Genomic DNA, 13,452 nt, shown 5'->3' with positions numbered 1-13,452 from the left:
TGCAACACCCCCATGGCGTTTATTCCAAAGAATCCAGTATATATATGTGAGCCGCTACATCAAAACATACATGTACCTCTATCTTGGAGGCTTTTTTCAAAAGTGAGATTTCAACCTTATCAGAAAGTGTTAAAACCAAGCTTTAAAATGATACCTCATTACTGAACGTTTGCCTTACACATCACAAGACAAGGTTCAAATTTTCTTTTATTTCCTTTATAATTTCATAGACATTTTACTTCATATCTTGAAACTATAAAAGCCACGAAGAGGTATGTTTTGATGTGACGGCTCACATATTTGATTGTGTTTGCTTGTGTGTTCTTTCTTGCTTTATTTATTTTTCTTTCTACATTTACTTTCTTGCTTGCATTCAAAAGGTTAATATGTGGTGTGATCAAGCAAAATCAGTCTAAAGTGGGTCGTATTCAACTTTCAGTTTCTTATTGGATGGTAACAAGCATTTAATTACAAAGCTACATTTTGCAGAAAACCACATTAAAATTGGACAACCAGTTCAAAAGATATGAACAGTTAAAGAATTTCCAAAACAAAAAGGAAACAAAAAGAAATATTTCCTTTGTTTGGCTATATTAAGTTAAACATTTCCGACTTCCGACTTGATCGTATCACATATAAGAAGTTCAAACATACTGGGGAATCCCCATTGTTTCTTTCATTTCAAACTATGAATCATGCTAAATTGCTACTTGTTGATTGACTAAACAAAACCATGTTTAGATTTCTTGGCACACAGCCCATTTGGGAAAACCCAACGTCATGTTGATGCTCCATGTGAGGTTAATTATATCATTATTATAATGCAGTCTTTGATTTTTTCCATTTGTAATAATTTAAGTAAAAATGCGTAATTGTTCCAATGTCGCTTTTACAATTGACCGGCGTTTATGCGTTGTTGTTGTCGCGTCGAACAAACTCTTGCTGCGCTGGCTGCAATATTTGGATTATGCGCTACCATATTTTCACAGATTGTGATACGCACTTTTGTTATTGGTCGTCATGTTTTAGCCTGATCGATTTTGGGAAAGGGAAGATGTAAAAATCATCTATTTTTATAAACTTTTGAGCAAAATTTTGTGTTATTTTGTAAGGTGAAGAGATTAAAGCGACGGTTATGAATGAGGTTAATAACTTTGCATCGGTAATATGTCGGGCATTGTGAAAAATCTAAACATTTTGCTTTGGACCTCGGAATATCCTTGAGGCGTCGGGATATTCCTCGGTTCCAAAGGCAAAATGTTTAGATTTTTCTAATGCCCTCAAATCTTGATTATTAACCTCTAAATGAAGACTGAACTCTTGTGCAGCTAAAGAGGTTCATTCGATTAAGTGATTGCATAAGAGAATGAAGCAATGTTGTTATGTGAACGCACGCTTCATTCAATTAAGAAGTACTGTGTGTTTCCAGTTCCAGTACTTTGTCGCTAGGCATCTGCACATGTATGATGTTAACAGGCGGTATCTTCATTCAAAATGCATACTTCATTATTCATTAACTACTGAAGTTAAACATCATTGAATCAAGACATTTTCTGGTGTGAGCAAGGTCAATAATATTTTTGTTAAAAACTGCATTACAGATCACAGAAGTTATTAAAGCAGTTATTTGTCTTAATTTGCTTTTATTACATCTGAATACATACCTTCATATTTACATGGAGTATACATAATTTTTCATTAGAACATGAATTAGGTTATTGTTTCATAGTTACATGGAATATATCATTATTTCAAAATATCGTTTGAATAATTTTTTTTTCTATTTCTGTAATAGACAAAGTACATCAATATTTCATAATTACAACATTCTCACTTAAACGTGGAATAACATTATTTCATTACACGACTGCATATACACAGATATTTCATAAATACATGGAGCATATCATTTTATACTTCTATCGATTACAATTTACATTTTTTTTATATGTGATCAGATTCGGTTAGTGACAATTGTGAAATTGAGAGATAGACAAACATAAGGAGCAATTTGTTGTCTGCATCACAAACTGTCGTATCACAAAAGACTGCCTTGTCTACAAAACTGCAGTGTACTTCTTAATACTGTAATAGGCCAATAATATATAGAAATATAAGTTTTTGGCAATTTCCCCCTCCTGAGAAAAATCATGCACTAGGCGGAATTAATGGCACCCTCAGGAGCGGATCCAGGATTATCAATTAGGAGGGCACAGAGAGTATAATTGGCTTATTTTTCTTAATCATGGCTATGAAAAAGGCCTATGGCCGAAAGCTCGCCCAATTTTATATACTTCACGGTAGTTTCCTACTTTTTACTTTTGTATTCATCATCACACTGCCGACGCAGCTTTTTACTGTTTCTTATTTTTCTTAATTTTAGCTTAATTTCCTATGCTTTAGGGAAGTTTAGGGGGACGTACACCAGATTTTCTCCTATGTAGAATCCACCTCTGCCCCTTAAATCTAGCCTTGGGATCTCCTTTTATAGTATCATTCCTCTTGAGTGCCAGCTTTATTTTTCTGAATATTTGAGTGTATACATCGCAAATAAAAAAATTTTAAATCATAAGAAGAGCAAAAAAGAAATTGGCCTAGCTATAATCCTGGTCATGCTCCCAGCCCCTTCAAGCCCCCTTAAAAGCTGACAACTTTATGGCGCACATCATAATTTCATAAATTCCTGAAGCACCTGTTTGGTAAGGTCAACATGAAATGACTAAGTTAAATTTGAAAGCGTCGATCTAATGGCACAGGCCTCTTGAGTTCTTCTCTAAGACGCTGCCAGAATAGGTACTGCCCATATCCATCTGCAGGCCATTTTAGGCACAGAACTCTACAAAATAATTGTCTTAGCAGCAGAGTTAATCTTCTTTGAGGAAGCTCTTCCAGGAGGACAAAGATCAAGACTTTAGGATTCTCTTCCAGAAGCCTGCGATGTGACATGTTCAGTTCAAAGTGACACCAGTTGTCATCAACAAAATGAGGCGAGAGTATTGCAATAACTTTGCGACTCCTCTGTATGTGCAGTGATAATTCATTTAAGATGGGTCTCCCCGCACGTATGTCTCTGGTTTTAAGACAAAGCCTGAATGGTTCTTCACCTTCCTCGATGTTAGCTAGAAGTTCACCATCTACCCAGTCTTCATCTTGTATATGGTATATCACATACGCATCATATAGAGGTACACCATCCTCATCTTCATCATCACCAAGAACATCATCATCGTTATTATCAATAAGGTTGTTTTGATATGGTCTTCTGTTGAACAGAAGGAAGCGTATGTATTTAATGTGCCATCGATACCGAACCACTAGTATAGCTGTAATGGATACAATAATTAAACATGCTAAACCTATCGAAATGTAGATCCACAATTTTGGTTTGCAATCCAAGTCAATCTCTGTTACACTTAATCCATTTTTTGAGTCTGGGGAATGGCAAATATAGTTATAGACATCAGTAGGGAGATAATCAATAGGGCCATTGTAAAGACTAACTGCTTGATCTGTTAGTAACCACTTCCTCAATGCCGTAACACTGCAATCACACATTAGTGGATTCTTTTGAAGTTCTAAAAGTTGAAGTTCTGGATGGCTTGATTGAGAAAGAAATGACTCTGGTACAACTGCAATTCTGTTCCCGCTCAAGAGCAATGTATGCATATGATTCAGATTCTGTAGATTACCAAGTGATACGAGTTGATTGTTACTTAAATCCAGCCATGTCAAGTTGCTCAATAGCACAGCTTCTTCTTTGTCAATAGCAGATATTGGATTTGAATGCAAGTCCAGAAATTGCAGACTGTGTGATTTAAATGTGTTCAGGACTGTTTTTATCATGTTTTGAGTATACATTGGGCTTATACTATTGGCCATATGAAGTCTTTGTAAATTAGGCACATTAATCTCAACATCGCCAATATCATATAAGGGGAAAATTTCATTGAGATAAAGAGTCATTAGCTTTGGACATGTACAACTACCAAGATGAATGGTCCAAGAGGAGGCATCTAGCATATTCAAATTAGGTGCATTATGACAAATTTTTACCAGATATATTTCTGCTGTGGGCCATGCTGGTCGCGAGTCAATATTAAGTAGCAATGTTTTTAACTCCGGGTGACATGGAAAGCTAGGTGGCAAATTATAGACCATGTTTTCTGATAAATCCAAGGTCTCAAGTGATGCAATCAAACAAATCTGATCGTGAGTGATATCATCCTGTATATCATTGCCTCCCAGGTCCAAGACTTTAAGAGAATTGTAAGCCCTGAATACATCCAGTGCATTTGAAGCTAATACATTGACATATAAATAGCTTAAATGTAATTCTTGCAAGTTTTCTAAGCCATCAAAGGCATTTGGTGAGAACATCTTAACAGGGTCAGGATAAAACCCATTCCCTATTATCCATAGCACATGAAGACTTGGAAACCACTTGAAAGGAGAACCTTCAATCCAAAATTCATCAGCAAAGATTTCCAGTTCATTCAAAGTTGCATTCCATTTTGCCACACCTTCAAATGTTGTAGAATTGAGTAGGATGACAGTATCGTATGATTGTATAGAGAAATTACGAAGTGATGAATTCAGCGAGTTTAAATCCTGGAGGACTTCATTGACATCTGTGTATGTTGTAACAAAAAGACTTGTAAGATAATTGAGGTCCCTATATAAAGAGGTCATGTTAGAGTCATAGATTTCAAGATGTTTCAAAGGTATTTCTGTAAAGCATTCATCAGTTATGTTTTGGTCAACATCAACTTGGAACAAACGTAATGTCTGCATTGAGGTAAGAGAGCAAAAATCAAAATCCATACACATTTTAAAGTCAGCCAAGTTATGCAGGTTGACATAAAGATATTCTAATTTAGTAAGTCCAGTGAAGAACTCTCTGGTATCACTGCAAGTTGTACGTATGCTCAATATAAGTTTCTGCAGAGATGGGAGATTAATAAAGGGGGTCTTTGTTACATTGTTTAAGCTTCCAAATCCAATGTTCAGCTCTTCCAAGTTTATCAGTGCTGCTAGTGTTGAAGAAGTGAGGCTGGTGAGTAGATTACCTGCAAGATCAAGGGTTCGTAATGAAACAAGATCTCTAAATGGAGTACTGGTGAAGTATTTCAAATTATTGTGTGACAAGTCAAGTTTTATGAGTTGGCGCAGCCCTTTGAAACTATTGTCATAGAGACATGAGATATTGTTAAAAAACAAATTCAGATCACGCAAGTTATTGAGTCCACTGAATGCATCATCAGGAATCACATTAAGCTGGTTGTAATCCAATTCAATCGCCTCCAGAGAAGCATTGTTTGGTATTAGTGGTATGCAGGCTAGGTTTCTGGCTGTACAATCCAGCCTTGTATAGTTGTAGACTTTACATGGAATACTTCCTGATGGGTAGCATGACGACTGGTGCGTGGATGCTGAAGTCAATACCAGTCTATGACACAATATGAGTACACTGATGTATTGTAGTATAATCACAGCCATGCTGAAATTGGTAAATGGTGGTAGTTGTGCGAAAAGAACCAGAAATACTTGTAGAAAACAAGAAGTAATGCTATTTCACAATGTATTGAATTGCTGAACTTTCAGGGAGACAAGTTAGCACTCGTACAAATATACGGAAGCAACCTGTGATTTTATACTGTGATTATCAAATTCAGTGTTCAATGCCTGAGGTACTTCCTCTTATACCTGTACTAAACATGTTTGTTATTATATGCATGCATGGCTTCAGGTTATAAATAGGTGCATTGTAGCATGGCGCACAGAAAGTTGACCTGTGTTCATCCGAATTTAACAAAGGAGAGTCTTTAATTTGTTTAATCATGCGTGATTTAATTGTTGCTGTATTTCGTTTCCTTAAACATGATCTGATCCTATCAGGCCAAAGTCGGCAATAATGAAAATTGAAATACAGGCAAAAAGAAGGAGCACAAAACAAAATCTTCTTCATGAAATAGGAATATGTGACCATCCACGTCGAAACGCTTGTAAAGTCGGCCCCTGGTCAATTTTGTTTTTTTCCCATTTTTAGAAAATATAAATCATAAGCGTTAAAATGATAGATCATTTGACTTCAAACGATATCCAGAAGCGGAGTTATGGCTTGTTAAACTTTGCTCCTTCAGTAAAAGGGTACATTATTTTGGTGCTACAATATTTCTCTTTTTCTACATTGCTGGTATTAAATAGCAATGGTCATAATTGGCGGTCACTTCAAATCATCCCCAAGTCAACAAGGTTCAGGAATATCCTCTCATTGTTAATTGTTGGTTAACCCACCACTTGAACAGGATTTAGCCAAAGCAAACAAAGACTAAAGCTATTTACTATAAGTATAAGCTTATTATCCTCTTCAACAATAGGATTAAAGATTGGTGTTTGACTGGACTAAAATGAGAAACATGTAGGACAATTATTAGGTACATTATGAATACAAGCTTTATAACTCGAAATACAATTTGCCGACTTTACGAGCGGTTTGAGATGGATGGTCACATATAGGAAAATAAAAAGTTCATACCTAAACAACCATGACAACTAAAGTATAGAAACTTACTCCTGGTTCCAGAAAAATACAGCACTTACTTTTTGGAATTAAAAAAATATTATCTTGTTTTGCCAAATGAAACATAGCTAAATCCTAATCTTTTAGTTAGTTCTAACTGGTAATATAAGTCAAATTTGAATATTTTTGCAATTTTTGCATTTTTTTTACAACTGTGGTCACAAAATTCTTAGACTTGGCACAAGTTTTTCAAAATTCAAAAATTACTTCATCACTGAAATAACATATCAAAGTTATTTTTGAAAGTATTACTGGTAACTTATCCTGGATATCACAGATGGTTGACAAACTGAAAAGGGAGTGAGGTAGTTGATTTGACAGGGGTAATGGCAAACAGGTGTCTTACTTAATAGTAACTTAAACTTTTACTGTTTGGTCTACAATACTAATGTAGTGTAGAGTGATTTTTATAAAAATAAGTCCACCCCTCTAAAAGCATAACTTTTGAGGTCAACCATTGAGCTTTGGTTGTTGAATGGAGGTCACTGAACTACTTCTCAGTATATGGGCTATTCCAGTTGAAATCCATACACCTCCTATGGAAGACATGACCTTTTAGTCTTCCACACAGGGGGTGTGAATTTGAAATAGGATTACCTGAATGGGTGACTCCATTTGAAATCTACATCCCCTGTGTGGGAGATTAAGGTCATGTCTTCCATAGGGAATGTATGGATTTCAACTAGAATAGCTCATAATAATATGTGAGTTTAAATAGGGTTTGCTGACCTTGATATTCATCGGTTTAAATAATTGGCATCGGCATCCAATCTGGGACATTCTGATTAAGGAGTTATTGGTCGGACACTAAACTTGTGTCATGTTATTTTGCCAACAATACATGGGTGTATCCTTTGTGTAAGAGAATACCAAACAAATCCCAACTCTAATCCTAACCCTAACCTTTACCCTAACCCTAAATTCTAACCCTAACTCTAATCCTATTAGTATTTCGTGCTCCCTTACACTAAGGATAAACCAATACAGGTATGGTTGACCAAATAAAATGAATGAAGAACCCAGTTGTTAACTATGACACCAATTGACCTTAGATGACATTTGACTCCCAAATTCCTAGGAACCTCTGAGGAACCCTCACCCAAGGATCACTCCATTGAAGTTGCATCAAAATCCGTCAGATTATGTGGACAAAGGAGCATTTTTAACAATTTTGATAAATGACCTCAAATGACTTTTGGCCTGTGACCTTTGACCTAAAACATACCTTACCTAATCTCTTTACTCATCTACGTAAGTCCAGTACTATTGTCTGTCCAAATAACTTAGACACCCGGTTTTTATGATATATTTCGAAAAGTTTTCACTTTGGCAAAAGTCATGAAAGAAAAGTGACTAAACACGGTCAGACCTAACAGAAATTATTAGTAAGGCGATGAAAAAATATTCTTTGTCTACTTTTATTCAATTTTGACCAATTTACAGCAAGATATCTGGGTCCAGCCGAATATTCCTAATAACTTGAAACTTTTGATGGGATAATCTATTTACAGTAAGGGGTGATATGTTTGAACATTGTAATCATGCATATTGATCAGTGATTCCACCCTTTTTTCTTTGATCCTTTTACTAATTCACAATAATGGCGGTCTACTCAAATGCATTCAACAAAAGCATGTTTGCAATCTACCGGCGAGAGGTCATCACACGCATAACAAATACACTACGATCAAATAGGTTGATGACAATATTTGATTGAATGAACTACACTGTGCCATGATTTCGGTGAAGGACACCGGTTCAAATCCTTTGTTTGGAGCCAATCAATAATTTCATGCACAACCTCTATAACTCAAAAGATGTCACAGTTGGTGCATTATAACAAATGATAGGGCAAGTTATTATGCGTCTGGAGTGTATTGTGAATTATACTCCTCACCAATAACATCAGAACATTCATATATATGGCATACAATTTGTATTTTCTTAGAATTGTGCCAAGCCAAAAGCATGCACAGAAGAAGATTCAAATACCGCGCCGAATTGTTGTAATTGGTTGAGGGACAGCTGGGATCACTGAGTTAATACACTAAGAATAAATATATGCCAATTAGAAACACTGTCTGCATTTTATGACCTGAATTATATTTTTCATTTTTATAAAATGTTTTTGGTGAGGAGTATAATTAATTTACTATTCATCCATTCACTATCCAAAATCACCATACCTACAAATCTGTATAATGAGACCTTCCAAAATAATGGTACCCAACTTCTACCTGATTATTTTTAAAGTGTTGAGAAAAACCTTCCAATTTCAATAGAATTTCTGGTAAAATCTCACTCAATGCTTTGGAAACACAAAAATCCCGTTAGGTCTCAGCGAATGTTAACACTTTTCTTTCATGACTTTCTTTGAACGTGTATAATTTTTCAAATAAGTAACAAAAACTGGGTGTCTAAGTTAATTGGACAGACAATAGTAATATTTGTAAAAATCTTGGAAATTATGAACAAGGTTAATTATCCAAACTTACCTGGTGGGCCAAATATAATATACGGCGTAGGCCTCCCTTCTCCCTGTAGCACCCGGACCACAGCTGCCTTCTGCCTCACATTCAGTTTTGCATTAAAGAAATTGGCCACTAACGTCCCATCGCTGGTCTTGGCTTGCTTCACGTTAGTAGGGCTATTAATCTTTGGTACCAGAAACTTGGTGTCACCCTTCGGTGTGCCAAATGCATTGGCAGGTCTGCCCTGGATGGGTCTGCTTGGTGTAGTGGATTGATGGGGAGATTGGTTTGGTTTAGGGGAGGCAAGTCTGGGTAGGTTGGTGGGTATTCTTGGTGTTTTGATGGTGGTTACGGTAGTTTGAGATCGGTAGGTTATGTTGACTTGTGGTGGTCTTGCTTCTACTCTGCTGGGGAACAGAACTGTTGGGGGAAAATACATGAAATGGGCTATTCCAGTTGAAATCCACACTACCCCTGTGGAAGATTTTAGAAATATCTTCCACAGGGAGTATGATTTTCAAATGTAATTGGTAATTGGTCAGGATTAATCATTTACAAACCCATACTCCCCCTGTATTATGGCATTACACACATCTTCCACAATGGAGTGAGTATTTCAAATAGAAGTTACCCAATTGTCTATTCGATTCAGAACTCATGCTCCCTCTGTGGAAGATTTTAGCTAAATCTTCCACAGAGGTAGTGTAGATTTTAAATGGAATAGCAGACCTACCAAAGTCAGAATGAGGGACATTGAGATCAAAACCTTGCACATGTACACAAACCAGGTACTGACAAATTCAAAGACTTAAGGTGTGCAATACTTTCATAATTCAGAAGGTTTTGCAGGTCTGAATTTATCACAATAGATAAAAGAGAAAGCTATAGCAAAATTTTCAAGTGAAATTTGCATCATTTTCTGTTGTTCTACCTTTTAAATTTGCCATCACTGAAATGTTCAGAAAGCAGGACTGTCCTTCATTTTCACTTTGGTAAACCCCAAATGAGGGACAGTCCCTCAAAATGAGGGACAGTTGGCATGTCTGGAATAGCCCAATATAACTCTTTAGAACAACAAGTAAGTGCCCATCTTCCAAAGTACAAAAGCAAAACATTAGTTGTTGTAATGAGTGTCAAAAGGCAGGATGAGATTTTAAGGGGAGAATCTACGAATCGATTCTTGCAAACTTCTTGTAAAAAGATAATCAAAATGAATTCTTGTCAATTCTAAAATAAATTTGTGAATAATCTCAGTCATCCAGGTAGGACCTACGACAGCAATCAGGAAGCTACCCCGGCGACTCTCCTGTGACGTCATACCATCAAGTGTGTCACAGGTCAATAGTTCATCATCTGATCAGTCAGCCTGATGATGCGTCTTGGATGAGACGCGATATTCAAGACTCATTTTATTAAATTCTAAAATAACTTGGGAAAATGAAATGATTCCCAATACAATTACATTCCAATCAATCGATTCTCACCTGATGAGATGAAATTGCAACCCTGAATAGGATTATGTTACTTAAATTTACCCCTACATTCTATATAGTACATGTACATTGTGCTATTCTAGTTGAAATCCATACACCCTCTTTGACATGGCCTTGATCTCCCACACAAGGGGTGCAATTTCAAACCGAGTCACCCATTCAGATAATGTCATTTGAAATTCACACTCCCTGTATGGAAAAGGGTGTATGGATTATTACTGGAATAGCCCTTTGGAACTTACCTTGCATGCCTAGATTTTTGGCAAAGTCAGCAGCTTGGTGGCAGCGTCTTAATGGTGTCCTGGAATGCAAATGATCACAAAGCATTACAAAACCATGTCATGAATGTCACTGTACCATTTCTGGGTAGAAGTCAACACAAATGGTACAAACAGCAAATCTCACTTCCGCTAAATTATTTCACTGCTAAAATAACTTTGTTTATACTGTGTCTTGTCTCAAGTTGAGTGTCGTCAGTACGTTCATGCGGATGAATCGGCAGCTTACGGACAAACCGCACTTCTACAAAACTGCCAGTGCGACATCCAATATGGCTTTACTCTCACTTTCAGCCGAACACACTATAGATCTTTTTAGAAATGCTGCAAAAACCTCTACACTTGATGATACTACACATATTTGCTAAATGCTAATGCGAAGAGGATATTGCCTGGAGAGTTTTTGTGTAAATTCACTATCAAATGAGTACTTTGAAATTTTAAAGCGAGGCCCTGTGGTCTAAAATTTTACATCTACACCTAAGCATGGACTTTAACAATATAACTGAGGCCACTACCCTAAATTAGTAACTGCAGAATGTCTTGGATACATTTTTAATGCAGATAGAAAAAGGAAACCAAGGAAAGTCCACAATTTGTATGTGTCCACAGGTTTTTAATTTTTTTGGAGGCAAATCATTGTTTCGAGGTAAATAAAAAACTCAGTTGAACACTGCCACATATTACCCAGTACACTTTGTATAAATTGTTTATCCAAATAGAGCATGTGCAAGGACAGAGCTCTCTTACGACCGTGGATATCCGCAGTTGCTGTGGGTTGAGTAACAAAGAGACAGTGAATATACTTCTTAATTTACCTGCTGAAAGTGAAGGCCACATTATACTCCTCTGCTTGGTAGCTTTCTTGAAATTTTTCATTAAATTTTAGCAGCACCACATCACTCAGCACCTAGTAACATAAACAACAAAATACAGATTACATGTATGAGCACAGTATCGTTTTGGCGGGAAATTTTTATTTTCACTACAACAAAGACAAGTATATAAAAGTAAATATTTTTAGAACAGAACTGATGGAAGGAATTCAACTGTATATATCTTTGAAATTAGAATAAAATCATCTATTTAAAAAAAATGGATCATAAAACTAGTTTTTTCACCAAAATAATTTTAATATTATTGCTATCTATAAAATTTTAATAATCTGCAAGAATAAATCAGTAATGCTTCCCTATTTGGATTTCTATCTCAATTTCTATCTGAGTAAAACTAAAATGCAGCTCACCTCATGGACAATGCCCTCATACTTGGCATCGTACTTGTTAGCATTTGGCAATGACAAGATGATTTTGTCCCCAACCATAACCGATGGACGACCCTCAGCTAAACCAGGAACTTCCAAGGACAAGTACTCACCAAGTCGAGGCTTCATACTGACCTAGACAAAGAAATTGTGGAAAGCACTATGAAAATTATGATCTACGATGGAATAATCTTACTATAAATAGGGAAATGTTGTATGTATCTATCTATGTATCATGGAAAGGCTCCGTCAGTTTCGATCCAAATGTCGCCAAATTCATACGGGAGATTGATGAATATACGGGAACGTGTTTAAACTTTATTTGGTTGAAAACGGTCTAGAATTGGCCTCAAAATCAGTGAAAATGTGGTGCGTTGCTATGCTGGGTAAACAAAAAGGGAGTCAGTTGTCAAGCTAGCCCGTGCGCGTCGTCGGGCGTATCTAATGCTCAAGCCGCTCGCGTAAAGCTAGCGATAGCGCCATGGTAACGCAGCACTACGCCATGTCGGCGTAAGCGGCGCTTGAGTCTCGCAATGAATGATAATACGGGTGAACGACCGACCGTAGGCGTAATAAATACGGGGAAAAGATGTGTGTTAAAAAGTACAAACAACATGAAGAGGTAGGCCTACTGTAATTAAAAAAGAAAACAAAATGAGGACAAACAGGTAGGCCCTCACGAGTATGTGGGTTAGCCTATAGTTAGTCACAGTAAGAAAATGAAAACGGGAATAAAATAGGCTAAAGAAGGAAAGAATAATAAAATCTAATAAAATTAGATGATTTAAATAAGAAAAGCTATTAAACTGAGGACAGGACTAAATAAATAACATGAAAACGGGAAATCACAAGCTAAGCAGCAAATAAAAAATGAAGTCAACAGGAAATGTAAGAAAGGACAGATTTAGAAAATAATGGGAGCGGGATTGAGTATTAAAATAAAAAACATGGTAACGGAAATGTGCAAGCGTAGCAGCAAAATGTTTTTAAAAAATGGAACAAAATTGGCCCATGTAGAAGAAACTAAAAAGAAAGAAAGAAACTAAAATGGAAACTTAGGCTTAACGAGGGCAGACTCAGATAAATGAAATTTACCTTTTCAATGATTCTACCTGTTCAGTAATTCCTCCCGTTTTAGTGAACGCTCGCGCTCCCATTTACTCACCTAGCGGTCTTACTATAAATAGGGGAATGTTGTATCTATCTATCTATCTGTGTATCCTGTATAAAGGCTCCGTCAGTTTCGATCCAAATGTCGCCAAATTCATACGGGAGATCGATGATTATACGGGAACGTGTTTAAACTTTATTTGGTTGAAAACGGTCAAGAATTGGCCTCAAAATCAGTGAAAATGTGGTACGTTGC

General features: G+C 36.4%; 1 protein-coding gene and 1 long non-coding RNA gene across 2 annotated transcripts in view; both read right to left on the bottom strand.

Moving 5' to 3' along the window:
• The window catches only part of LOC140148067 (uncharacterized), a 467,679-nt gene that overhangs the window by 76,937 nt on the left and 377,290 nt on the right, over positions 1 to 13,452 (bottom strand). The window lies entirely within an intron of this gene.
• LOC140148062 (RNA helicase Mov10l1-like) overlaps positions 1 to 13,452 on the bottom strand; it is a 42,496-nt gene that overhangs the window by 18,949 nt on the left and 10,095 nt on the right. Inside the window, exons 6-9 of the mRNA XM_072169913.1 lie at positions 12,069 to 12,221; positions 11,641 to 11,732; positions 10,787 to 10,845; positions 9,076 to 9,471 (exon numbers count right to left, since the gene is read on the bottom strand). Of these exons, the coding sequence (XP_072026014.1) occupies positions 9,076 to 9,471; positions 10,787 to 10,845; positions 11,641 to 11,732; positions 12,069 to 12,221 (700 nt within the window). The remainder of the gene's footprint in view (positions 1 to 9,075; positions 9,472 to 10,786; positions 10,846 to 11,640; positions 11,733 to 12,068; positions 12,222 to 13,452) is intronic.

The sequence above is a fragment of the Amphiura filiformis genome, chromosome 3 (genome assembly GCF_039555335.1).
Source record: "Amphiura filiformis chromosome 3, Afil_fr2py, whole genome shotgun sequence".
Taxonomy (NCBI): domain Eukaryota; kingdom Metazoa; phylum Echinodermata; class Ophiuroidea; order Amphilepidida; family Amphiuridae; genus Amphiura; species Amphiura filiformis.
This window is presented reverse-complemented; position numbering and strand designations above follow the sequence as displayed.